The 27,934-nt window shown below is 47.7% G+C and overlaps 1 protein-coding gene across 5 annotated transcripts in view; it reads left to right on the forward strand.

Annotated features, from left to right (window-relative positions):
• The first annotated feature begins 3,149 nt into the window (after positions 1-3,149).
• LOC140134584 (B-cell receptor CD22-like) overlaps positions 3,150-27,934 on the forward strand; it is a 42,178-nt gene continuing 17,393 nt past the window's right edge. For 2 of the 5 annotated variants that reach the window (XM_072155008.1, XM_072155006.1), the window contains exons 1-7: positions 3,150-3,259; positions 18,524-18,582; positions 18,664-19,023; positions 23,844-23,908; positions 24,451-24,517; positions 24,693-24,977; positions 26,223-26,480. In XM_072155008.1, the coding sequence (XP_072011109.1) occupies positions 18,540-18,582; positions 18,664-19,023; positions 23,844-23,908; positions 24,451-24,517; positions 24,693-24,977; positions 26,223-26,480 (1,078 nt within the window). In that variant the 5' untranslated portion in view covers positions 3,150-3,259; positions 18,524-18,539. Of the gene's footprint in view, positions 3,260-14,046; positions 15,536-16,276; positions 16,302-18,523; positions 18,583-18,663; positions 19,024-23,843; positions 23,909-24,450; positions 24,518-24,692; positions 24,978-26,222; positions 26,481-27,934 lie in introns of all 5 variants that reach the window. The other 3 variants (XM_072155007.1, XM_072155009.1, XM_072155010.1) reach the window with 3 other exon arrangements.

Here is a 27,934-nt window from a genome sequence, read left to right on the forward strand (position 1 = left end):
ACACTGGACTGGGGGCAGGCAGCCACTGGCTATACACTGGACTGGGGGCAGGCAGCCACTGGCTATACACTGGACTGGGGGCAGGCAGCCACTGGCTATATACTGGACTGGGGGCAGGCAGCCACTGGCTATATACTGGACTGGGGGCAGGCAGCCACTGGCTATATACTGGACTGGGGGCAGGCTGGACAGCTATATACTGGTGCGCAGGGGACTGGACAGCTAAATACTGGTGCGCAGGGGACTGGACAGCTAAATACTGGTGCGCAGGGGGCTGTGACCAATACATTTCCCACCAACGGCTTTTACTCCAGTCAATAGGTTTTCCTAGTTTTTGTGTTAAAATTAGGGGCTTATACTCGAGTACATCTGGTACTTATTTTTAAAAGTTTAGAAAGTATTCTTAAAGGCTGCATGAAAGTGTTTTTCTGGGATCAGCAATTACAGGTGCACAGGATCCTCTGCCCTCTAGTCACACGCGACCCCTGCTGTGACACTCAGAGGTCAGCAGAGACCAGAACCTCCATGCTGGAGCGGAGTGAGGACTGAGGTATTAGTGCTTTTATTTTTATACCATCAGAGGCGACTAACAAAAAAAGATCAAAACTCCCCCCTCTTACCACCACAAGTGTAATGATCTGAGGGTGACGCACTGGGGTGGGTGCAGGCTGGGGTCAGCGGGGGCTCCTTACCCTGGTAATGCTGCTGCTTTATTAAACCTGGTGACTGCAATATGTAATTAAGCATTTTTTTCAACATTATTAAAAAATATATATATAACCATCGCCAATAAAACAAAAAAATCCTCATCCTCAACGCAGTCACTGATCTGAAAGAGAAAAATATAAGAAAGGTTCATAAGAGCAAAGGACCAAAATATTTAAACAACCATAACCCCCATGGCCCCATCCTCTTTACACAGCCCGCACCCCCACCATGTCACACACATCCTGCACCCCCACCATGTCACACCCCCACATTCCTCCCCATGTCACACACATCCCGCACCCCCACCATGTCACACACAGCCCACACCCCAAATCCCCCCATGTCACACACATCCCGCACCCCCCCATGTCACACACATCCCGCACCCCCCCATGTCACACACATCCCGCACCCCCCCATGTCACACACAGCCCGCACCCCCACATGTCACACACAGCCCGCACCCCCACATGTCACACACAGCCCGCACCCCCACATGTCACACACAGCCCGCACCCCCACATGTCACACACAGCCCGCACCCCCACATGTCACACACATCCTGCACCCCCACATGTCACACACATCCTGCACCCCCACATGTCACACACATCCCGCACCCCCCCATGTCACACACATCCCGCACCCCCCCATGTCACACACATCCCGCACCCCCCCATGTCACACACATCCTGCACCCCCACATGTCACACACATCCTGCACCCCCACATGTCACACACATCCCGCACCCCCACATGTCACACACATCCCGCACCCCCACATGTCACACACATCCTGCACCCCCACATGTCACACACATCCCGCACCCCCACATGTCACACACATCCTGCACCCCCACATGTCACACACAGCCCGCACCCCCCCATGTCACACACATCCCGCACCCCCACATGTCACACACATCCCGCACCCTCCCCCATGTCACACACAGGCTGCACCCCCCCATGTCACACACAGCCCGCACCCCAAATCCCCCCATGTCACACACATCCCGCACCCCCACATGTCACACACATCCTGCACCCCCACATGTCACACACATCCTGCACCCCCACATGTCACACACATCCTGCACCCCCACATGTCACACACAGCCCGCACCCCCACATGTCACACACATCCCGCACCCCCACATGTCACACACAGCCCGCACCCCCCCATGTCACACACAGCCCGCACCCCCACATGTCACACACATCCTGCACCCCCACATGTCACACACATCCTGCACCCCCACATGTCACACACAGCCCGCACCCCCACATGTCACACACATCCTGCACCCCCACATGTCACACACATCCTGCACCCCCACATGTCACACACAGCCCGCACCCCAAATCCCCCCATGTCACACACATCCCGCACCCCCCCATGTCACACACATCCTGCACCCCCACATGTCACACACATCCTGCACCCCCACATGTCACACACATCCTGCACCCCCACATGTCACACACATCCTGCACCCCCACATGTCACACACAGCCCGCACCCCCACATGTCACACACAGCCCGCACCCCCACATGTCACACACAGCCCGCACCCCCACATGTCACACACAGCCCGCACCCCCACATGTCACACACAGCCCGCACCCCCACATGTCACACACAGCCCGCACCCCCACATGTCACACACAGCCCGCACCCCCACATGTCACACACATCCCGCACCCCCACATGTCACACACATCCCGCACCCCCACATGTCACACACAGCCCGCACCCCCCCATGTCACACACAGCCCGCACCCCCCCATGTCACACACAGCCCGCACCCCCCCATGTCACACACATCCTGCACCCCCACATGTCACACACATCCTGCACCCCCACATGTCACACACATCCCGCACCCCCACATGTCACACACAGCCCGCACCCCCCCATGTCACACACAGCCCGCACCCCCCCATGTCACACACAGCCCGCACCCCCCCATGTCACACACAGCCCGCACCCCCCCATGTCACACACAGCCCGCACCCCCACATGTCACACACATCCTGCACCCCCACATGTCACACACATCCTGCACCCCCCCATGTCACACACAGCCCGCACCCCCACATGTCACACACAGCCTGCACCCCCACATGTCACACACAGCCCGCACCCCCCCATGTCACACACAGCCCGCACCCCCACATGTCACACACATCCTGCACCCCCCCATGTCACACACAGCCCGCACCCCCACATGTCACACACATCCTGCACCCCCCCATGTCACACACAGCCCGCACCCCCACATGTCACACACAGCCTGCACCCCCACATGTCACACACAGCCCGCACCCCAAATCCCCCCATGTCACACAGCTTACCTCTCCTCCTTGGCAGCACATGGCTGCTGCCACCTCTCCCCGGATCTCCAGGCTTCCTGTGTATACTCTAAAGTTGCTCCTCCCACACAAGAGCCTGGTCACATGGTCATGACGTCATCAGAGGTCCTTTAGACCACTAGGAAATAGCATCTACCCATAATAAAGCTGAGAAAGTCTGAGCTGCTGCCTATAAGAGGTACATATCTAGCTACTGTAACTCTGTCTACTTGTATAACTTCTATCTTCTTTCTTCCTAGCTTTCTATCCATCTATAATCTATCTTTCCCATATCTTTCTCTCTATCTTTCAATCTTAACCATAAAGCTTGCAGCACTCCAGAGATGGACTGTAAAAATATTGGAGCACATTTACTTACCCGTGCCTTGGAGTTCACAGTGCATTGTCCGTGTATAATGCACATCTGCGATTCACTAAGATTGTGCACCCGATATCCTGCATATGTCTCTTCCCCGCTCAGGTCCCCGGAGTTCACCTTCTTCTTCCTGGTGCATGTAAGTGCATTGTCCGTGTATAATGCGCTGTGCAGGGAGTCACTAAGATCGTGCCCCCGATATCCTGCATGTGTCTCTTCCCCGCTCAGGTCCCTGGAGTTCACCTTCTTCTTCCGGGTGCATGTAAGTGCATTGTCCGTGTATAATGCGCTGTGCAGGGAGTCACTAAGATCCTGCACCCGATATCCTGCATGTGTCGCTTCCCCGCTCAGGTCCCCGGAGTTCACCTTCTTCTTCCTGGTGCATGTAAGTGCATTGTCCGTGTATAATGCGCTGTGCAGGGAGTCACTAAGATCGTGCCCCCGATATCCTGCATGTGTCTCTTCCCCGCTCAGGTCCCTGGAGTTCACCTTCTTCTTCCGGGTGCATGTAAGTGCATTGTCCGTGTATAATGCGCTGTGCAGGGAGTCACTAAGATCCTGCACCCGATATCCTGCATGTGTCGCTTCCCCGCTCAGGTCCCCGGAGTTCACCTTCTTCTTCCTGGTGCATGTAAGTGCATTGTCCCTGTATAATGCGCTGTGCGGGGAGTCTCTAAGATCCTGCACCCGATATCCTGCATGTGTCACTTCATCGCTCAGGTCCCCGGAGTTCACCTTCTTCTTCCTGGTGCATGTAAGTGCATTGTCCGTGTATAATGCGCTGTGCGGGGAGTCACTAAGATCCTGCACCCGATATCCTGCATATGTCTCTTCCCCGCTCAGGTCCCCGGAGTTCACCTTCTTCTTCCTGGTGCATGTAAGTGCATTGTCCGTGTATAATGCGCTGTGCGGGGAGTCACTAAGATCGTGCGCCCGATATCCTGCATGTGTCGCTTCTCCGATCAGGTCCCCGGAGTTCACCTTCTTCTTCCGGGTGCATGTAAGTGCATTGTCCATGTATAATGTGCTGTGCGGGGAGTCACTAAGATCTGGCGCCCGATATCCTGCATGTGTCGCTTCCCCACTCAGGTCCCCGGAGTTCACCTTCTTCTTCCCGGTGCACGTAAGTGCATTGTCTTGGAGCACAAATTGAATCTTAAATCCCGCGCTCTGTCCAAATCAGTCGGATGGCACCCCCCCAAATTTCTGTCGCATGGAAGTCAGCGCAGCTGCGCCACAATCCGATCGCGTGCGACACAATTCCAGTGCAGATCCCCATTGAATACCTGTCAAAGCTGTGCAAATCACAAACACGGAACAGTCTTACGAAAGTGAGCAGCACAACCCTTAGTAAATAAGCCCCATAATCTTTCCACATTGCAGCAGCTTCTCCGGCTGTCTGGCTCGGGACAAGGTAAAAGCGGTTTATTACAGCTTCTGCCTTCTCCTTTCTTCAATGCATAGTGGTAAAGTAGCGCTATGCAGTGAATACCAAAGGCAGTGCTGCTTTTGGCTCTGTAGGCCGGGTGGTTGCATGATTGCCAGGTCTGCAAGGGTTAAGTAGAGTTGCTGGATCTAATCAGGTCCAGTACAGCTCTGCCTAAGACATTTACCCCCACATGGCGTAATTTTCCTCTGTAACTGGGGATGTTTTAAGATGTTTTCATTTTTAACTATCCTTACTTGTCATGAAAAAAATGCTGTAAAAGTTTTTAAAGTATTTCCCAAAAAAAGAAGTTTTGGCTCTTAGGGTGATGCCACACATGACGTTTTGAACTTGTTTTTGGTCCGTTTTTAAATCAGTCCATCCAAAAACGCATCCGTTTTTGACCAGTTTTAATTAAGATAATTGGTCAAATCTGTCAAAAACGCATGCGTTTTTTAACAGACTGCTTAAAAACGGACCAAAAAACGGGTTCAAAACTCCATGTGTGGCATCACCCTTAGGGTGCGGTCACACACTAGCGTTTTGATTCAGTTTAGAAACCAAAGCAAAGCGCACTGGGGCCCGCATGGCCGATCGCATGTGATCGGTAACCTGCACCTGGCGTCTTGCGTTTAGACAATACAAGACACCGGGTGCTGGTTACACTTACAACTATCAGTTATGTCACTGAAAACAATTTAACACACCTCAGCTGCTGCAGAACCTCCTAATACACACCTCAGCTGCTGCAGAACCTCCTAATACACACCTCAGCTGCTGCAGAACCTCCTAATACACACCTCAGCTGCTGCAGAACCTCCTAATACACACCTCAGCTTCTGCAGAACCTCCTAATACACACCTCAGCTGCTGCAGAACCTCCTAATACACACCTCAGCTGCTGCAGAACCTCCTAATACACACCTCAGCTGCTGCAGAACATCCTAATACACACCTCAGCTGCTGCAGAACATCTTAATACACACCTCAGTTTCAACATAACCTCATAAACACACTCCTCGGCTGCTGCAGAACCTAATTATACACACCTCAGTTACTGGAAAGCATCATAATACACCCCTCAGCTGCTGCAGAACATCATAATAATCACCTCATATGCTGAAGAACCTCATAATACACATCTCAGCTGCTGTAGATAATCAAATCGCACATCTCAGCTGCTGCAGAACCTCATAATACACACCTCAGCTGCTGTAGATCATTATATAACACACCTCAACTTCTGCAGAACCTCGTAATACTCGCCTCAGCTGCTGCAGAACCTCGTAATACTCGCCTCAGCTGCTGCAGAACCTCGTAATACTCACCTCAGCTGCTGCAGAACCTCGTAATACGCACCTCAGCTGCTGCAGAACCTCGTAATACGCACCTCAGCTGCTGCAGAACCTCGTAATACGCACCTCAGCTGCTGCAGAACCTCATAATACGCACCTGAGCTACTGCAGAACCTCATAATACACACATCAGCTGCTGTAGATCATCATATAACACACCTCAGCTGCTGCAGAGCCTCATAATACACAGCTCAGCTGCTGCAGAACCTTATAATACACAGCTCAGCTGCTGCAGAACCTCATAATACACACCTCAGCTGCTGCAGAACCTCATAATACACACCTCAGCTGCTGCAGAATACCATAATACACACCTCAGCTGCTGCAGAATATATTATCTATATCAAAGGACTGTCATAATTGCATTTTTGCATAAGCAAACCTTCTACAAACATGGCTATGGTTCGTATTCTGAACCCGCCCCTTTTTGTTGACTCCACCTTCTGAGAATTTGGACCAACCCACAACATGGGGCCACTTTTAAAACTTTTTCCAGGGCCATTTTAATTTCCCAGTCCGCCCCTGTTTCAAACTATTCATATAATGTAATTTCTGCTATTGTAAGTATCTATTTTTTAGCTGTCACGGACGAGGACGCCGCCGCCTCGTCACGTGACGTGGGGTGCAACTGTACGGGTTAATTTAGCCTGCTCAAACTTGCGCTCACCTTTCACTCAGGACACAAATTGAGCATAAATCACACCTCATACAGCTCCAGCACCAGAACCAGACCCGCTGCCACCACTTATTGCATTTATACTGGGACCAATAAGTATCCCACTCTACAACAACTCTTGCTTCTCAGGCAGTCACCTTGTCACACCACTACACATGCACACTCAGCACTCTAGTAGTCACACAGCTAACCACACTTTACAAGGCTATGAGTCCGCAGAGCATACAGGGACCAAAATTAAAGTGAAAAGCTTTAATTACAAAAAGTTGATCAGTGCATAAAAAGATATTAAAAACAAAAGAATTACAAAATAAAATGACACACAACACGGCAAAACAGTTATAAAATAAAAAGGGAGAAAAATAACAGAAACTTACAACTTAAAGTAAATCCTGATCCCTGGAGGTGGGAGAAATAAGGGACACATTCAGCTTGTCAAGCAGCCCCCAAAATGTGAACCCCAATTCCTGGATTTCATATTGTTTTATATCTTTACAGTTTGGTTCAGATTTCAGAACCTCCCATTCATTAGTTAGTCCAGAGGGTCATTCACAATTGGGCAAAGTGTTAATGAGGGGGGAGAGTCCAGGAATATTTAAACAGTTCTTTGTTTCCAAATTCCTAGATGCAGGGGTGGGGGTAGGTGCAGAGGAGAGGTGACCAAATGGCTTTTGAGGTCACCAGAGAACATTCTGCAGGTCAGAGTTTATCAGGTTGTAAGGATCTCCAGGATGTTGTAAATGAGGCCTGGATGCTTCAATGGATGCCACATATTTCTACAAAGTTTGTAATTGCCCAATAGTTCAACAAATCTTACACATTCAAGAATAATATTTCCTTGACACCTCCCCTTTTTTGATTGTGCCTAGGAGATTGGCTCACTTGCCATCTTCTTGGCGCACTTCTACCTCTGGCTCCCCCTGGCGAGAGAGGCCGTCTGCATTCCCATGCTCACTACCTTTCTTGTGTTGAATGGTGAAATCATATTGCTGCAAGACCAGGCTCCATCTGAGCAGTTTCCCATTGTCCCCAGCCACCCTATTAAGCCAGCTAAGTGGATTATGATCTGTGATCACAGTAAAGTTACGCCCATACAGATATGGCTGCAGTTTTTGCAGAGCCCACACAATTGCCAGACACTCTTTTTCAATTGTGGCATATGCAACCTCCCGGGGCAACAGTTTCCTACTGAGGTAAAGTATTGGGTGCTCTTCTCCTTTCGGGTTTACCTGACTAAGGACTGCACCTAGTCCGTATGTGCTGGCGTCAGTTTGTACCAAAAATCTGCGGGTGAAATCTGGGGCCTGGAGAACAGGTGAACTGGCCAATACAGCTTTCAAGGCTGAAAATGATTCCTCACACTGATTGGTCCATGCAACAATTTGGGGGAGTTTTTTCTTGGTTAAGTCTGTCAAGGGTTTAGCCAGCGCACTGTAGTTTGGCACAAATTTCCTATAATAGCCGGCTGTCCCTAGGAAAGACATGACTTGTTTCTTAGTTCTAGGGGTGGGCCATGTGGTTATGGCATCTACTTTCCCCTGTTCAGGCCGTAGCACCCCACCTCCGACACAGTGTCCCAGATATTGCACTTCTGACATTGCTATCTGACATTTCTCCGGTTTGACAGTCAAACCTGCCCTTTTGAGTCTTTCCAGCACCTGTGTCAGATGTTGCAGGTGTTCCCCCCATGAGTTGCTGAAAATGGCTATGTCATCAAGGTATGCAACTGCAAAGCTATCCAGTCCCTCCAGGAGTTAGTTGACCAACCTTTGGAAGGTGGCAGGGGCATTTTTCATACCAAATGGCATGACCAAAAATTCGTACAGCCCAAAGGGAGTTATGAAGGCAGACCTTTCCTGAGCGTCCTTTGTCATAGGGATTTGCCAGTACCCCCTACGTAGATCCATGATGGTAAGGTAGGAAGCACTAGCCAGCTGATCTAATAATTCATCTATTCTTGGCATGGGGTAAGCATCAAATGTGGTAATTAGGTTTAGCTTCCTGTAATCCACACAGAACCGTGTGGTTCTGTCCTTCTTTGGCACAAGGACTACAGGGGAGGCCCATGCACTCTGAGATTTTTGTATCACGCCCAGGGCCCACATCTCTTCTATTTGATCCTTCATATTAGATTTGACCTCAGTTGAAACCCTATAAGCAGATTGCCTTATTGGCAGGTGATTGCCAGTGTCCACCCTGTGAATAGCTAGATGAGTTCTCCCAGGCTTCTGGGTGAAGGTATCTGTGAAGGCATTGAGTACCTCCCTGAGCTCACACTTCTGAGTATGGGAGAGTTGGGGGTTGAATTGTGCAGTCTCAAGGGACCATTTGCTTTGTGGCTCAGACACAAGGTCTAATAGGGGATCCCCCTCCCCCTCCTCTGGCAAACTGCAAACAGGCATCACACAAGCTCCCCTGTCATGATGTGCTTTTAACATGTTAACATGAAATACCTTTTGGCGTTTGTTTGCCTCATCGAGGGCCACAACATAGTTAACATCATTTAATCGTTTGCATATAGTATAGGGGCCCTCCCATGCAGCCTGTAGTTTGTTTTGCAACATGGGAACCAGCACCCAGACCTTACCTTCCCAAGTTACCTTCCCAAGTGTCCTTAATCAGATCAAGAGGCCCCCTTACTCTTCTCCCATAAATAAGCTCAAATGGGGAGAAACCGGTGGATGCTTGTGGTACTTCCCGGTAAGCAAACAAGAGATGGGGGAGGTACCGCTCCCAGTCTCTCCCTACAGTCTCAATGAGCATTTTAAGCATTTGTTTCAGGGTCCCATTAAAACGTTCACACAAACCATTAGTCTGAGGGTGATAGGGGGTGGCTACCAAATGTTCTACCTGCATTTTCTTACAGAGGCTTTGCATTAAATTAGACATGAACTGTGTACCTTGATCAGTCAACATTTCCCTGGGAAACCCAACACGAGAGAAAACAGTCAATAATGCATCTGCTACCTTATCTGCACGTATGGAAGACAGGGCTACAGCTTCTGGGTATCTAGTGGCATAGTCCACTACTGTAAGAATAAATTTCTTTCCTGAGCTGCTGGGTATTTTAAGGGGTCCAATGATATCTACAGCCACCCGCTGGAAAGGCTCATCAATTACTGGTAGAGGAATCAGTGGAGCCTTATGAATATTCCCAGTTTTTCCCACCCTTTGGCAAACTGTGCAAGACCGACAGTAATTAGCAATGTCAGTGCCCATCTTGGGCCAATAAAAATTGTGCGTCAAGCGAGCTTTGGTTTTTTGTATCCCTAAGTGCCCAGCTAGAGGGATTTCATGGGCAACCTTCAGCAATCTTTCTCTGAACTGATAGGGAACAACTAGGCGTTTCTCACAATCCCAGAATTTTTGTTTATCAGTGGGAATACCCTCCATATAGAGCTTTCCTTCTTCCCAGAACACCCATTCTTTGTCAGACTCGGTAGGAGGTTTACCTACAAGAAGTTTTAACTTCTCCAATGTAGTATCTGTCTGCAGTGCCTGCATAAAGCTCTGACTATCAATATGGAAGTCAAGGCCTGATGCAAGTGCTGGACCAGAGCTAGAGTCTTGATTCTCTGGGTGTACTAGTTGAACCCCAGGCAGAAGGTTACACGATTCATCCTCTTCTCCTGTGGACACCACAGTTTGAGGATTAAATTCGCATTGACTGCGAGTCACAGCTGCAACATATGAAGATTCCCCAGCATCCTCTACAGGCAAGTTTAGTATAGCAGTTGGAGGGGAATCTGATCTTAGCCCTCCCTTCACATCATTACATTTCTCAAATTCATTACAATCTACTTGAGGAGAGCAGTGCTCCTCAATTGTTATCAAGGGGTTAGTAGGAACATATTGAGATACCATTCTGCCAAGGTCAGTGCCTAATAACACATTAGTTGGAATAGTGTTGGATACGCCCACAGTCCTCAAACCCCTTCCTGCCCCCCAGTCTAGATACACGTGGGCCATTGGTACAGCAGGGCTAGCTCCCCCAACCCCTATTACAGACAATGTTTTTCCTGGAATAATGTCATTTGAGTCCACCATTTCTGGACGTACAAGGGTCACTTCTGCTCCAGTGTCTCTTAATCCAACGGTGACCCTATTGCCTACGGTAACAGACTGAAGATTATCATTGTTTTTCCCCACTTTTCCAGCCACAAATAAAACAGAGGGTGATGATCCAGACAGTGTTCTGGGAGTATTCTTCCTGTTGGGACATGCAACACTAAGATGTCCCACTTGGTTACAGGTAAAACATTTGCGATTGTCAATAACAGTTTTAGTCCCTGGAGCACCAGAAAAGGGTCGACCTGGTGGTTGGTTTGCAGAAAAAGGGGAATTCCCCACCGGCTTACCTCCATTCCAGCTGTTTGCAACAGCCTTTCTGGGTTCTGACATCCTGTTGGCAGCATAGGTGTCCGCAATCTGCGCAGCTTCATCCGCAGTTTTAGGCTCCCTGTCACAAACAAACTGTCGTACATCCACAGGACAAATGTGCAAAAACTGACCTTTTATCATGAGATCCTCCAGGTCCTCACGGCTGTTGACAGAAAGTCCTCGGGTCCACTGTAAAAAGGTAGTCCGTAAGTTGCCTACTGTATCAGCGTAGCTGTCAGTTGGTCCTCGCTTTACGCTCCGGAATTTCTTGCGGTACACCTCTGGAGTTAGGTTGTACTTTTTAATCAAAGCAGCTTTTATAGCGTCATAGTCCTCATCAAGCTCAAGAGGAAGGTCAGCAAATACTTCCAGGGCTTTGCCTCTTAGCCCTGGGCTTAAATACTGTGCCCACTGCTCACGGGGCAGATGGTATTGTCTGCAGGTCTTCTCAAAAGACCGCAAAAAAATGTCCAAGTCCCCATCCTTGTCCAGTACTGGAAAACGTTCTTGACTAGGTCTTTTGGGGTCTACATCCTGGGATTGGGGTTGCACAGAATTGATACCCCTTTCAATACGCGCCATTTCCAGCCTGAATTCTCTATCAGCCTGGCGCTCTGCGGCTGCTCTCTCCTCTCGCTCTGCTGCCGCTCTCTCCTTCTCTCGCTCTGCGGCCGCTCTCTCCTTCTCTCGCTCTGCGGCCGCTCTCTCCTTCTCTCGCTCTGCGGCCGCTCTCTCCTTCTCTCGCTCTGCGGCCGCTCTCTCCTTCTCTCGCTCTGCGGCCGCTCTCTCCTCTCGCGCTGCGGCCGCCTGATTAAATTGAAGGATAAGCTGCAGTCGCAGGCTAGGATCACATTCACCTAGCTGCTGTAGGGCCATTTGTAGAGACACATCCATGCCTTCCTGAGGGCTCCTGCTGTGGGCAGCCTCAGGGGAAACTCTTCCAGGATTAATGTCCATATCTTGGCTCCCTTGAGCCGTGCCAGATCCTTGCTCTGCATCTTGCTCCATCAAAGCACAAACCAGCAGCTCTTTGGACTTGTCAGCCGGGTTGATACCTCTCTGCTCACAGAGGTGGACTAGAGCCTCCTTGCTCTGTCTCTTGTAGATGGTTGCCATCACTGAGTGCAACCTTTGCCAAATAAACGATAGAAAAGAAAAACGGGGAAGGGAAACTGTTTGCACGTGTGTCTTAGAACAGCACTGATTTGGTCCGTGTAAAACTAGGGTACTCCTCGCAAGGATTCCACTAGTCCTTAAGTGCAGGGGTCAGTTACTTAATGCCAACACTTAATGCTCTGACAACAAATGAATTTATCCCACCGCTGCCACCAATTTGTCACGGACGAGGACGCCGCCGCCTCGTCACGTGACGTGGGGTGCAACTGTACGGGTTAATTTAGCCTACTCAAACTTGCGCTCACCTTTCACTCAGGACACAAATTGAGCATAAATCACACCTCATACAGCTCCAGCACCAGAACCAGACCCGCTGCCACCACTTATTGCATTTATACTGGGACCAATAAGTATCCCACTCTACAACAACTCTTGCTTCTCAGGCAGTCACCTTGTCACACCACTACACATGCACACTCAGCACTCTAGTAGTCACACAGCTAACCACACTTTACAAGGCTATGAGTTCGCAGAGCATACAGGGACCAAAATTAAAGTGAAAAGCTTTAATTACAAAAAGTTGATCAGTGCATAAAAAGATATTAAAAACAAAAGAATTACAAAATAAAATGACACACAACACGGCAAAACAGTTATAAAATAAAAAGGGAGAAAAATAACAGAAACTTACAACTTAAAGTAAATCCTGATCCCTGGAGGTGGGAGAAATAAGGGACACATTCAGCTTGTCAAGCAGCCCCCAAAATGTGAACCCCAATTCCTGGATTTCATATTGTTTTATATCTTTACAGTTTGGTTCAGATTTCAGAACCTCCCATTCATTAGTTAGTCCAGAGGGTCATTCACAATTGGGCAAAGTGTTAATGAGGGGGGAGAGTCCAGGAATATTTAAACAGTTCTTTGTTTCCAAATTCCTAGATGCAGGGGTGGGGGTAGGTGCAGAGGAGAGGTGACCAAATGGCTTTTGAGGTCACCAGAGAACATTCTGCAGGTCAGAGTTTATCAGGTTGTAAGGATCTCCAGGATGTTGTAAATGAGGCCTGGATGCTTCAATGGATGCCACATATTTCAACCAAGTTTGTAATTGCCCAATAGTTCAACAAATCTTACACATTCAAGAATAATATTTCCTTGACATTAGCTATCTACATACAGGTTATCTGCCGGTTGTATTATCTGTCTATTTTGGTCTGAAGAAGGTTTTTATAACCGAAACGCGTTACCTAGACTTTTATTTTTATCACTGTTTGTTGTTTTATATAATAAAATATTTTCAATACAGATTATTTCCAGCTATTTATCACTATTGTAGATACAATTTGGCCTATTAGCGCCCCGCGATAGCTTCTTTCTCCTGTTTTTTCCGTTTTTTACTCCACTGTCTACACCGGCCTCTATTCGAGGTCTGGGTATTTTGGAGCTGTGGGAGCTGCTTAGAACAAACCATCCATCTACTCCTGCTATTGGCTTCAACTAGCCATACGATTCGGAACCCTTCCCCAGGGTGGGCTACAAACTGTACTGTAACAAGGTGCTTTCAGGTGAGCAGTACTCTCTTCTCTCACCAACCATTGATCCCAACAGTATTACACGAGGCGCCGTCCTCTCTTGTTGTTTTTTCGTTCTGTTTACATAGGACACCAGGAAGGCAGGACCACGGCAGGTTGGCAGGACACCAGGAAGGCAGAACCACGGCAGGTTGGCAGGACCTCGGGAAGACAGGGCCACGGCAGATTGGCAGGACCTCGGGTAGGCAGGATATCGATAGGATCTAGGGTTGACAGGACGTCCGGACCACCACAGGAACACAGGACCACCACAGGAACACAGGACCACCACAGGAACACAGGGCCGCCACAGGAACTCCACAGGGATACAGGAATGCCACAGGCAGGACACAAGAAACACAGGAATTGCTGGAACATGGAGGAAACCAGGGAACACAGGAACACTAGGAAACACAGGATGGCTTTCACTACAAGGATACTAACTTGAAGATCTGGCAGGTGATGCTGGGAGCCACTGGGCTATATAGGAGCCTGGAAGTAGCCAGCGCCAATGAGGAGGACGCTGGCCCTTTAAGTTCCTGGAGAGTCGGCGCACGCATGCCCTAGCAGCGGGAGAACGCGGCCTAGCCAGGAAGCAGGCCCGCAGCGTGGACGCGGTTCTGATTTCAGAAATGGTTGCACACAAGTGAATTGTATCTCCTGTGCTAGAAATAGGTAGTGGGTAGTTCGTTAGGGAGTTATTCCAGTGATCCCCTGGTTTCCATCTCTTCTTTGTGCAGAAATTTGAACTTCGTTAAAGGGACCCACCAGACTGCTACCTCCTGCAGTAGTCCAATGGCTGCTGACAGACAGAATCAGAGTGTTATACAGGAACATGGCCAATGAACAACCTGAGTCCAGGCCATAAGCAACAGGGAGGGCAAAGCCGATGCAGAAATCCAATAACAACATAAATAAGCAGCAAACACTTCAGCAGGACTATAGCAGTATAGGAGCCTCTGATCAGTATCTTCCTATGGGAGAGCAGCCGCATGTAGCCTACAGGTCACAAAACTCTTAAAGGGCCGGCACATCTAACAGGCAGAAGCAGAAGCTCAGTGTTTGTTGCTACAGACAACCAGATATCAGTGACCTCTTACTAGTTTCATTTCATATAAACGTGAGATAGAAAAACAAGAAGTTATAGTCCTGACCGCAGACGCCATGAGATGGTCATCACACCAGGCGGATCACACGTGAAGAACATATTTATCGGTCGTAAAGGATGTCACACATTTACAGGAAACAACCAAAAATGTAATTTCCCCAAATGTCCAACACAGAGAAGAGATCTGGTGTCACTGTGCTGCTCTCTGCGAGGGACACGACGTGTAAGTATCTCCTCAATATCCACCAACCTTTATAATATGAATAATATGAAGCTGCTCCTCCTCCTTCTCTTACTTCTAGGTATTATTTATCAGCTTGAGGACTCGGTTTGTCTGGACTTTCCCCGAGGTGCGTTGTGCACCGGAATGCCCATCTGCCGGGATTCATGAAGATCGTGCGCCCGATACCCTGCATGTGTCACTTCCCCGCTGAGATCCGCCGGAGTTCACCTTCTTCTTCCCGGTGTATGTGAGTGCATGTCTTGTGACACAAATTGATTTGTTAAATCCAGCGCATCGTCCGAATCCATCGGATCATCCGTCGGCCCGCCCCCTGATTTGTGTCACGTGAAGGCGCGATTGTGACCCAATCCCCGAAAACATCGGAAAACCGGCCAAGGGACATTAGTAAATAAGCCCGATGAGTTTTTCATTGGTTGGATTAAGAATTCTTTCTTGTGGTGGATTAAAACGGCTTTTCTGCCACTTGTTTTTTTAGTAATAACATTTATACAGTTCAACCGTAGAGTCTGAAAAACCTGCTTAAATAATTCAGTAGATTATTGTGGTTAAGGAGACACCGAATATGTGCAGGTTTTCTGATGTTTACAGAGAGTTTCAACTTTTTTTATTTGTTAATAAATATGTCCTCACTAGGGTGATAGACAATATTTTCGTTGGTAACTTTTTGGGGAACATCTATCATTTTCAACCATTTTCATTAAGTCTTTCGGGAGGCAGAAAGCACAAAAATAGCAAATTTGATTTTTAATTTTTTTTATGCCCTTCCCAGTATGGATGTCATAACCTAATATTCTCTTAAATGTTAGGGGTGTATTTTGAGTTTTGTTTATATTTAGATTTTTATAAAATGAACAATTTATCAATTTGTCAATTTGTTTGTTTTCTATTTTTATAGTTTACTTATTAATTTAAAAAACTTTATTTTATTTAATTTCCTTCCTGTGGACATGCATTTACACTCCTCAAGTGTGGACAATGCCTTTGATGAAATGGTGATTTCTGTTTTATATATTTTTTTAACAATGTTACATAATCAATAAGTTGTTGTTTTATAATTGATTTTCCAGTTGAGAAACTTATTTGTAAATTTATTTTATGAATTCTGTATGGAAGAATTTATTTGGGAACAAGCTGGGATATGCTCGCTAACGAGCTGGGTCTGTCAGTTACACATCCCAATGAGGGGATCAGTCCTACTGGGTCCACTCCAACAACAATTCCAGGCTACAGATTTTGTAATGACCAAACTATCCTATGGTGTAAGGTAACGGTGAACATTTCTACTCAGATCCTGAAAGTTTCTAAGAAGTGGTGTTCACAGCAGGGAATTGACGATCTTGCCTGTTCAGCGTGTATGGGCAGAAGAAGAGGAGTTGGAGGAGTGGGAGGAGGAGGAAATGGACAGTCAGGCCAGTGAGGGGAGTGAATTCTTACGCGTTGGTACTCTGGCGCATATGGCAGATTTCATGCTAGGCTGCCTATCCCGTGACCCTCGCGTTCAAAGAATTTATTCCAGCACCGATTACTGGGTGTTCACTCTCCTGGACCCACGGTACAAGCAAAATCTTTCCACTCTCATCCCTGGAGAGGAAAGGAGTGTGAGAATGCATGAATACCAGCAGGCCCTGGTGCACAAGCTGAAACAGTATTTCCCTTCTGACAGCGCTAGCGGCAGAGTGCGTAGTTCTGCGGGACAAGTAGCGAGGGAGAGTAGGCGAGCAGGCAGCTTGTCCAGCACTGGCAGGGGTACGCTTTACAAGGCTTTTGCCAGCTTTATGTCACCCCAGCAAGACACTGTCACCTGTCCCCAGTCTCGGCAGAGTAGGGCTGATCTTTACAGAAAGATGGTGAGGGAGTACGTAGCTCCCTACAACTACTGGGTTTCAAAGCTGGACATGTGGCACGAACTGGCGCTGTACGCCTTGGAGGTTCTTGCCTGCCCTGCCGCTAGCGTGTTGTCTGAGCGGGTTTTCAGTGCAGCTGGTGGCATCATCACCGATAAGCGTACACGCCTGTCGACTGACAGCGCTGACAGGCTGACGCTTATCAAGATGAATAAAGCCTGGATTTCTCAGGATTTCCATTCTCCACCAGGTGAAGGAAGCTCAACCTGAATAATGTATGCACTCCTCCTCCTCATTTTCCTCCTTCTCCTCCTCTTTGTACACTAAAGCAGAGGAAACTGGCTATTTTTTGCCAGGGCCAACTGGCTCTAGCAATAGTACTGTATGTATTACATTTTTATGGAGGACCACATTCGCGGTCCTCAGTATTGCAAATGTTTTGGGAGTGCCACATACAGGTACTCTATATATTTCATTTTTCTGGAGGGCCACCTACCCAGTCCTCTGTTTTGAAAACTTTTTTGGACTGCCACATACAGGCACTATCCAATTTTAATTGTCTCCATAGCAGCCTCCACACGTCGTCCCCATAGCTGCCTCCACATGTCGTCTCCATAGCTGCCTCCACATGTCGTCTCCATAGCTGCCTCCAAAAGTCGTCTCCATAGCTGCCTCCACATGTCGTCCCCTTATCAAACGAGCTGTGTCAGGCTCAGTTTTCGGGTGTTTCACCAGATACGTTATGGAACTTGGTCACTATGTCGCCACCATGCTGTGTTATCGACTAAATATACCGTCGCCCTTTTGTTCGCAGAGGAAATCATTTCAGCGCTTCTTGCTCACCTCCTTTGGTTCCTCTCTGCCGCCTTAACCAGGCAAAATACTGATACATACAGTGCTACACGTTATCCTCGCCACGTTGTCCGTTTAGGGTATGTCGCCATGCCACTCTCTAGCCTGCAGCTGCTGCCGCTGCCTCTGCATGCCGTCCCCTATAGTGTCAGGGTCAATTATTGCATGTTTTAGATGCTATTTAGCCTCATTAGGTCACTCTGTCATGGCCATGCTGTTGCCCATAATTTTGGCATAATGGTGCGATTAAGCAGCCTCAGAGGCATCCATGCATGCTGCCCCTGCTGTTTCCTGTCCATTTCCGTGGTGTTTCCATAATTTTCTGAGGTTTCCAGGTGTTTGGCCAAGCTTCCCTGTGCAGAGTCAGACTTGATTTGGTGAATGTGTTCTTCTTTTCGATATGATGATCTCCACCATTGGCTGCCAAACCCCTCATCTCATATAGTATCTCGGAGCCTTGTGTGTCTCTCTTAGCTGTGGTCATGAAAGTTAACTTTCTACTGTGCTTTGTTTTTCAGTTACTAACAGAGGGGAATGTCCGGTGTAATACAGATATTTCCTCTCATCATCTTCCAAGGTAACATGAGCTCAGTATTCAGTATAACAGATAGAAAGAAACATTGTGACTGTGGCCTCATGTTCTGCTCGTTGCTTCCAGGCTTCTATCTGGGGTCTGTGTGTCAGCGATGGATGTTCCCTACTAGGATTACGGCTCTGATTGGCTCCTGTGTGGAGATCCCTTGTACATATCCTGAGGGGACATCAGATGCATCCGGCACTGTATGGTACTTATACAGACGTACATCTTATCCAGAGATACTAAACACCGAGGACTCATCATCAGTGATGGAGGAATACAGAGACAGAACCTCCCTGGTGCCCGGAGATAACAGCTGTACCCTGCGGATAGACCCTGTGAGAAGAGAGGATTATGGGTCGTATTATCCAGGGATCACAAATAATAGAGTAATAAATGCATATGACCAAGAGTATAAATCAGTTCTTCTTGATGTCAAAGGTAAATATTTCAGAAATTATTGTCAAATGTGATTTTTAAAGGAAAAGAAATTGATACTGAAGAAACTGAATGAAAAATTACATTTTCACACTAATATTTTAATGATTTCTTGCATTTCCCTTATTCACTTCGGGGCTCCATCTCTTACAGAATGCTCCCCATGCTCCATCTCTTACAGAATGCTCCCCATGCTCCATCTCTTACAGACTGCTCCCCATCCTCCATCTCTTACAGACTGCTCCCCATCCTCCATCTCTCACAGACTGCTCCCCATGCTCCATCTCTTACAGACTGCTCCCCATGCTCCATCTCTTACAGACTGCTCCCCATGCTCCATCTCTTACAGACTGCTCCCCATGCTCCATCTCTTACAGACTGCTCCCCATGCTCCATCTCTTACAGACTGCTCCCCATGCTCCATCTCTTACAGAATGCTCCCCATGCTCCATCTCTTACAGACTGCTCCCCATGCTCCATCTCTTACAGAATGCTCCCCATCCTCCATCTCTTACAGACTGCTCCCCATCCTCCATCTCTTACAGACTGCTCCCCATGCTCCATCTCTTACAGACTGCTCCCCATCCTCCATCTCTTACAGACTGCTCCCCATGCTCCATCTCTTACAGACTGCTCCCCATCCTCCATCTCTTACAGACTGCTCCCCATGCTCCATCTCTTACAGACTGCTCCCCATCCTCCATCTCTTACAGACTGCTCCCCCTGCTCCATCTCTTACAGACTGCTCCCCATCCTCCATCTCTTACAGACTGCTCCCCATGCTCCATCTCTTACAGACTGCTCCCCATCCTCCATCTCTTACAGACTGCTCCCCATGCTCCATCTCTTACAGACTGCTCCCCATGCTCCATCTCTTATAGACTGCTCCCCATCCTCCATCTCTTACAGACTGCTCCCCATGCTCCATCTCTTACAGACTGCTCCCCATCCTCCATCTCTTACAGACTGCTCCCCATCCTCCATCTCTTACAGACTGCTCCCCATGCTCCATCTCTTACAGACTGCTCCCCATGCTCCATCTCTCACAGACTGCTCCCCATGCTCCATCTCTCACAGACTGCTCCCCATGCTCCATCTCTTACAGACTGCTCCCCATCCTCCATCTCTTACAGACTGCTCCCCATGCTCCATCTCTTACAGACTGCTCCCCATGCACCATCTCTTACAGACTGCTCCCCATGCTCCATCTCTTACAGACTGCTCCCCATCCTCCATCTCTTACAGACTGCAACCCATTCTCCATCTCTCACAGACTGCTCCCCATGCTCCATCTCTTACAGACTGCTCCCCATGCTCCATCTCTCACAGACTGCTCCCCATGCTCCATCTCTCACAGACTGCTCCCCATGCTCCATCTCTTACAGACTGCTCCCCATCCTCCATCTCTTACAGACTGCTCCCCATGCTCCATCTCTTACAGACTGCTCCCCATGCTCCATCTCTTACAGACTGCTCCCCATGCTCCATCTCTTACAGACTGCTCCCCATCATCCATCTCTTACAGACTGCTCCCCATGCTCCATCTGTTACAGACTGCTCCCCATGCTCCATCTGTTACAGACTGCTCCCCATGCTCCATCTCTCACAGACTGCTCCCCATGCTCCATCTCTCACAGACTGCTCCCCATGCTCCATCTCTCACAGACTGCTCCCCATGCTCCATCTCTCACAGACTGCTCCCCATGCTCCATCTCTCACAGACTGCTCCCCATGCTCCATCTCTCACAGACTGCTCACCATGTCCCATCTCTCACAGACTGCTCCCCATGCTTCATCTCTCACAGACTGCATCCTCTACATGTAGACAGGGGGCATCCTCTACACCCAGAGGAGAGGAGGTTCTACCATCACCATAGACAGGGGGCATCATCTACACCTAGAGGAGAGGATGTTCTACCATCACCATAGACAGGGGGCATCCTCTACACCTAGAGAAGAGGAGGTTCTACCATCACCATAGACAGGGGGCATCCTCTACACCTAGAGAAGAGGCGGTTCTACCATCACCATAGACAGGGGCATCCTCTACACCTAGAGGAGAGGCAGCTCTACCATCACCATAGACAGGGGCATCCTCTACACCTAGAGGAGAGGAGGTTCTTCCATCACCATAGACAGGAGGCATCCTCTACACCTAGAGAAGAGGAGGTTCTACCATCACCATAGACAGGGGGCATCCTCTACACCTAGAGGAGAGGAGGTTCTACCATCACCATAGACAGGGGCATCCTCTACACCTAGAGGAGAGGAGGTTCTACCATCACCATAGACAGGGGGTATCCTCTACACCTAGAGAAGAGGCGGTTCTACCATCACCATAGACAAGGGGCATCCTCTACACCTAGAGGAGAGGCAGCTCTACCATCAGCATAGACAGGAGAAATCCTCTACACCTAGAGGAGAGGAGGTTCTACCATCACCATAGACAGGGGCATCCTCTACACCTAGAGGAGAGGAGGTTCTACCATCACCATAGACAGGGGCATCCTCTACACCTAGAGGAGAGGAGGTTCTACCATCACCATAGACAGGGGACATCCTCTACACCTAGAGGAGAGGAGGTTCTACCATCACCATAGACAGGGGACATCCTCTACACCTAGAGGAGAGGAGGTTCTACCATCACCATAGACAGGGGACATCCTCTACACCTAGAGTAGAGGTGGTTCTACCATCACCATAGACAGGGGCATCCTCTACACCTAGAGGAGAGGTGGTTCTACCATCACCATAGACAGGGGGGATCCTCTACACCTAGAGGAGAGGCGGTTCTACCATCACCATAGACAGGGGGCATCCTCTACACCTAGAGGAGAGGCGGTTCTACCATCACCATAGACAGGGGGCATCCTCTACACCTAGAGGAGAGGCGGTTCTACCATCACCATAGACAGGGGGCATCCTCTACACCTAGAGGAGAGGTGGTTCTACCATCACCATAGACAGGGGGCATCCTCTACACCTAGAGGAGAGGCGGTTCTACCATCACCATAGACAGGGGGCATCCTCTACACCTAGAGGAGAGGCGGTTCTACCATCACCATAGACAGGGGGCATCCTCTACACCTAGAGGAGAGCTGGTTCTACCATTGCCTAAGACGAGTAGTCTTTACTGTGAGACTATGGATCTCTTTTTACATGTTCAGAGAGATGGATGCCTTTCTTGACAGTAAAGATATCACAGGTTATGGGCAAAATACATCTGTTTAATTTTTAAAGGTTGGCCTTGATGGAATTAGATTTTTTTCCAACCTTTTTTTCTGCCATGCTATGTTTTGCTCCTAATGCCCCATTTCTTGCACAGTGTTATCACCATGACAGTACTTTCCCATAGCCTGCTCCTCATGTACCTCCTCTGTATTCTACATACTTTTCCCCATCCCTTCTATCCCATATATGCATCTCTCCCTGAGTCCCGGTCATCACATAAACTGTTATGTTCATTTTTTATGGCACTGTTCCTTGCTGTCAGATTTTCCTTATTCCTTATTTCTTTCCTTTGTGTCCTGCTCATTTGTTAGAAATGTAATGCAACATGGTACCACAACTGCTAAATGATTGTTAAAGAGGAATCCAAATGTAACTGATCTCGACTTAAAGAATAAAATTTCTCCTGTGCCCCAACCATATCTCTCAAGGAGAGGCCACAGAAAGACAACAAAAAGATAGTTATAATATTGGTATGTACAGGAGGACATGGTGGGATAAATGAGGGAGTTAACCATCCACAGAACTGAAGAAAAATGTAAAAGGTAAATCTGTTTACACCTTTGTTACAAGTGCCTCCATCCGATAATGCCAACAACACACTCACTCCCAGAAAACCCTCCACTCAATTTCATCACGACATATAATACAAACCACAGCAATATAAAGCAAATCCTCACAAAACACTGGTCCCTCTTACTAAGCGATCCGCACCAACACTCTCTTCCCAACAGTCCACCAGTCACCTTCAGAAGAGCTAGAACCTTCCGGATTATCATCACACCCAGCAAACTTAAATCTGACAATAAGACCCAATCTACCAATTTCCTGACCCTAAAAGGGGCTTTTACATGTGCGTCTGGTAGATGCCTCTTCTGCCTCAGTATCCAACACAGGAGAAAATCCTTCAGCTCAACCACTACTGGCGAAACCTTCGAGATCTTCTCCTTTCTCAACTGCCATTCCTCCTACATCATCTATCTACTTGAGTGTCCATTCAATTTGCAGAATATAGGCAGAACCACCCAATAATTACACATTCACATAAATAACCACAGATCCAATATCACCAACGGCTTCCTCAAACACAGTGGGGCAGATTTACTTACCAGGTCCATTCGCGATCTAGCGGCGCGTTCTCTGCGGAGGATTCGGGTCTGGCCAAGATTCATTAAGGCAGTTCCTCCGACGTCCACCAGGTGGCGCTGCTGCACTGAAGAGCATCGGAACGCACTCAAGTTCACCGGCCTATTCCTAGTGAAGGTAAGTGCAAGCTCTGCAACACTTTTCTCTTTTTAAATGCGGCGTTTTTTCCGAATCCGTCGGGTTCTCGTTTGGCCACGCCCCCAATTTCCGTCGCGTGCATGCCAGCGCCGATGCGCCACAATCCGATTGTGTGCGCCAAAATCCCGGGGCAATACAGGGAAAATCAGCGCAAATCGAAAATATTCGGGTAACACGTCGGGAAAACGCGAATCGGGCTCTTAGTAAATGACCCCCATTGTTTCAAGTCACTTTGCTCTAAAGCACAAAAAGGACTTTAGCAACTTCAGGATCACTCCGATTGAATAGATACCCTCCAATTTCATTAACAGATTCCAGAAACTTTGGCAGCGAGAGTCCTAATGGATGTATAAACTGGACACCCTCTCAATCTCAGGTTTGAACGATATGGTCTAGACTTCATTTTGACCATCATGTCCCCGTCTACACCCCTCTGATCCCACACCAATTATGTGTCCATATATATCTTTACCCTTGATATAAGCTGCTGGGCGCTTGCTTTAGTGTAGTCTTCTACGTGTGCTATATGTAACTAACTTTGTTCAATATGCGCCCATAGACATTATTATTAGTTTTATACATGCCCTACGGCACTATCATCTACCAAACCATTATGTGTTTGGCCACTATACATTCACCTAGTACTGCTTCATCGACCATCCATCCATCTGTTATCTTTGACGCTCTTCAGCAACCACTTGGTTCAAACTCCTCTTTTCCCAGCCTTTGCATGGCTCCATTGCGATCCTGATCGCACATCATCCCATAACCGCACCCGTGCTCAACTCACTCCCTGTCAATAAGATTGCGTGCCCCTCGGTGCACAACCTGATTCCGTCGCGCCACTGCCACCTTCGGTAAGCCCACTCCATATACTATATTTATCTTATTCTTATCTATTTTCATCTATATCTATAGTCATTGTTGCCTCTTCTCTCCCAAGATCTACAAAACAGAGCAATCCCCTGCATTTCCTCCCCTCCAGGTAATACACTTTCACTTTCAAGCTCTCTTATCTTTCCACTTTCATCCAGTTTCCCTATTGCTAGGCTTCCCACTAAATACACTCTCCAAATCTTGTGCACATATATTTTGTAGGCACCTGGCTTGGACGAAATTTCCTTAAAACTTTTTATCACATCTTTGTTACAATTTTGTAGATTCTCCAGGAAATATTAATCTTAATATATTAGGGGTTATGATGGAAGGAGAAGCCACCACTATACGATGTGCAGTATCTCACACGTGCGGCTCCAGACCTCCTGATCTACAATGGAACAAGCCCGGTCATGTTATAAAGAAGAAGATTTTTTGGATGGCCTGGACAGAAGAATCAGAACTGACTTATATTCCTTCCTATGAGGATGATGGGAGTCTTATCCAGTGCACGGCTACACATCCTAATGGACAAAGAACTGAGAGATCAGGAACCCTGAACATCCTCTGTAAGTATTATACATGACTGGGGCAACATTGTATTAGAGCAATGAAATATTATAATGATGAGATATTAGAGGTGTATAAATGTTTATGGTCCCTTTGACACAATCATGAACATCCCAACAGGATCTATCAGCAGTCTCCATACAGGTCCTGGGTCTCTGTGACCTTTGGATGGAGCTTGGGCTTTTATTAGATGGAAGTATCAATGCTCCATTACCCTGGGGCAGAGCAATAGCTGAGCAATAACAATCATTAGAAGAGAAACCTACTGATTAGAGATGAGCGAGCACTAAAATGCTCGGGTGCTCGTTGTTCGAGACAAACTTTTCCCGATGCTCGAGTGCTCGTCTCGAATAACGAGCCCCATTGAAGTCAATGGGAGACTCGAGCATTTTTTTTGCTAAAACAGAGCAGCAAAAGAACAGTGTTTAATAAAATATTCCAGATGTTTCCTGATGTTTTGCTTGTTAGAACACATTGAAATAACACTATTCTTCACTTTCCAGGTGTGCGCGCGGATCTCCGAACCTATCGGAATAGAATTAAAACATTAAAAACAGTGAACACAGGAGCATTTAAGTGCAGAACACATTGAAAGAACAATATTCTTCACATTCCAGATGTTCCGAACATCTCCGAACCTAGCGGGAGACGCGCGCACACCTGCAAAGTGAAGAATAGTGTTATTTCAATGGGTTCTAACAAGCAAAACATCAGGAAACATCTGGAATATTTTATTAAACAATAAAAACACTGTTCTTCACTTAATTTAATACTCGATCTCGGGCAGGGGAAATACTCGTCCGAGTAACGAGCCGGTCCGAGTATTCTAATACTCCACCGAGCAGTATACTCGCTCATCTCTACTGCTGATGGATCCTGGGACACGGATGTAAGTGTATATTGTTATCTTTTATACCAAAAGAAAGGCAACATGTAACCTAAGGGCAGTACTAGGTGCAATAAGCTCCAAGACTTCCTGATGGCTGATGGAGGAAGGTAACATATCAAGAAGTGGTCGGAATGAATATATGAAGAAACTAGAAATTTGGTAAAATGAGAGATTACGTAAAACAGTTGTCTAAGTGTAAATCATGAGACGTATCACTATGTAGTATATGTGAAGCTGTGACATTACACACAGTCATAGGCGAGTGATGATGGTGATAGAGGTCAGGACGTCCTTCATATATAAATAATCTGCAGATTCATAGAAGACTTTACTCTGGTTTCATTTTTTTCCACAGACATTCCCAAAAATGTGACCATCACAATTACTGGGAAAGCAGAATTCCTGGAGGGAAGTGACGTGACGTTACAATGTAACAGCGTCTCCAGGCCTGATGTATCTGAGTATGAATGGTACAAAGGGGAAACCAGATTACCAGACAGAGGACGGGAGATGACAGTGAGGAGTGTGACCAGGGACATGGAGCCCTATTCCTGTGCTGCCCGAAATACTGTGGGGAGAGGAGAATCCACCCCAATACAGATCCCTGTCATATGTAAGTATAAAGAGTGTCCTTCATTACCTTTGCTCTCAGTGGGATACAGTGGGGGTCATTTACTAAGGGCCCGATTCGCGTTTTCCCGACGTGTTACCCGAATATTTCCGATTTGCGCCGATTGTACCTGAATTGCCCCAGGATTTTGGCGCACGCGATCGGATTGTGGCGCATCGGCGCCGGCATGCACGCGACGGAAATCGGGGGGGCGTGGCCGAACGAAAACCCGACGTATTCGGAAAAACCGCCGCATTTAAAAACCGAAAAAGTGTCGCTCGGGAAGCGCTTACCTTCACCTGGTCCGAGGTGGTGCATTCCGGCGAGTTGAGATGATTTTCAGCGCAGCAGCGCCACCTGGTGGACGGCGGAGGAACTACCTTAATGAATCCCGGCCGGACCCGAATCCTGTGCAGAGAATGCGCCCCATTTTGTTTAGAAAAGTGATATTATCCTTCACTGTCACTTAAGATTATTGTTCAATATGAAAGTATAAAAAACATTTTTTGTAAATGTCTAACATGCCCTGCACCACATCTATCAATGGCTTCACCAACAATAACCTTACATCTATAAGAATCAAAAGTGCAAAATAATGCAAATGCCCCTTTTTGTTGTACCAATCGGAACTTCTAAAAAATACAAAATTGATGAATACAGTTTTGACCAAAAAACACAAATAGAGGAAATTCCACTATAAATATCTGTATATATTTATTAGTTATAATATTAAAACATAATGGGGCTCATTTACTAAGGGTCCGCGGAGCGCATTTTTATTGGGTTTCCCGCCGATTTCCGCTGTGCGCCGCATCGCGCCGGGGATTGTGTTGCATGCGATCGGATTTTGGCGCATCAGCACCGGCTTGCACGCGACACAAATCAGGGGCGGGCCGTCGGTCGACCCGACAGATTCGGACTACGCACCAGGAAGAAGAAGGTGATTTCCGGGGGACCTCAGCGGAGAAGCAACCGATGCAGGAACTCGGGTGCACGAGCTTCGTGAATCGCACCGGACTACATCTTCGTTGGACCGCCCGATTCATGGATCTGGTAAGTAAATTTGCGCCAATATTTCATGTAAAGTTAAAAACAATCAAGGTGACTGATAACATGAAAGGAGAACTAGAACGGATATTCTATTCACAAATATTAGGTTATATACTCAAGAGGGGAGATTTACCATAGTCCTATGTAACTTCCTGGTGTATTATTGTATCAATTGTGTCGGTTTCTTTAGCGAGAAAAGAGTGTGCAACGCCACATTCATCAACTGAGAATTTTCAAAAGAAGGCAAATTTAATTGTATAACTACACCCCATAGGAGGTGGTGTATGTGGGTCCATTGCTACTACAGGGGGAAGTTTTTGCTCAATTTTACGTTTGAGGTATCTGAGAATTTCCTGTGCAAAAACATTACAAAAAGGCAGAAATTGAGCAGATGTTAAACATACGAG

Source organism: Engystomops pustulosus, chromosome 6 (assembly GCF_040894005.1).
Source record: "Engystomops pustulosus chromosome 6, aEngPut4.maternal, whole genome shotgun sequence".
NCBI classification, from domain to species: Eukaryota; Metazoa; Chordata; class Amphibia; order Anura; family Leptodactylidae; genus Engystomops; species Engystomops pustulosus.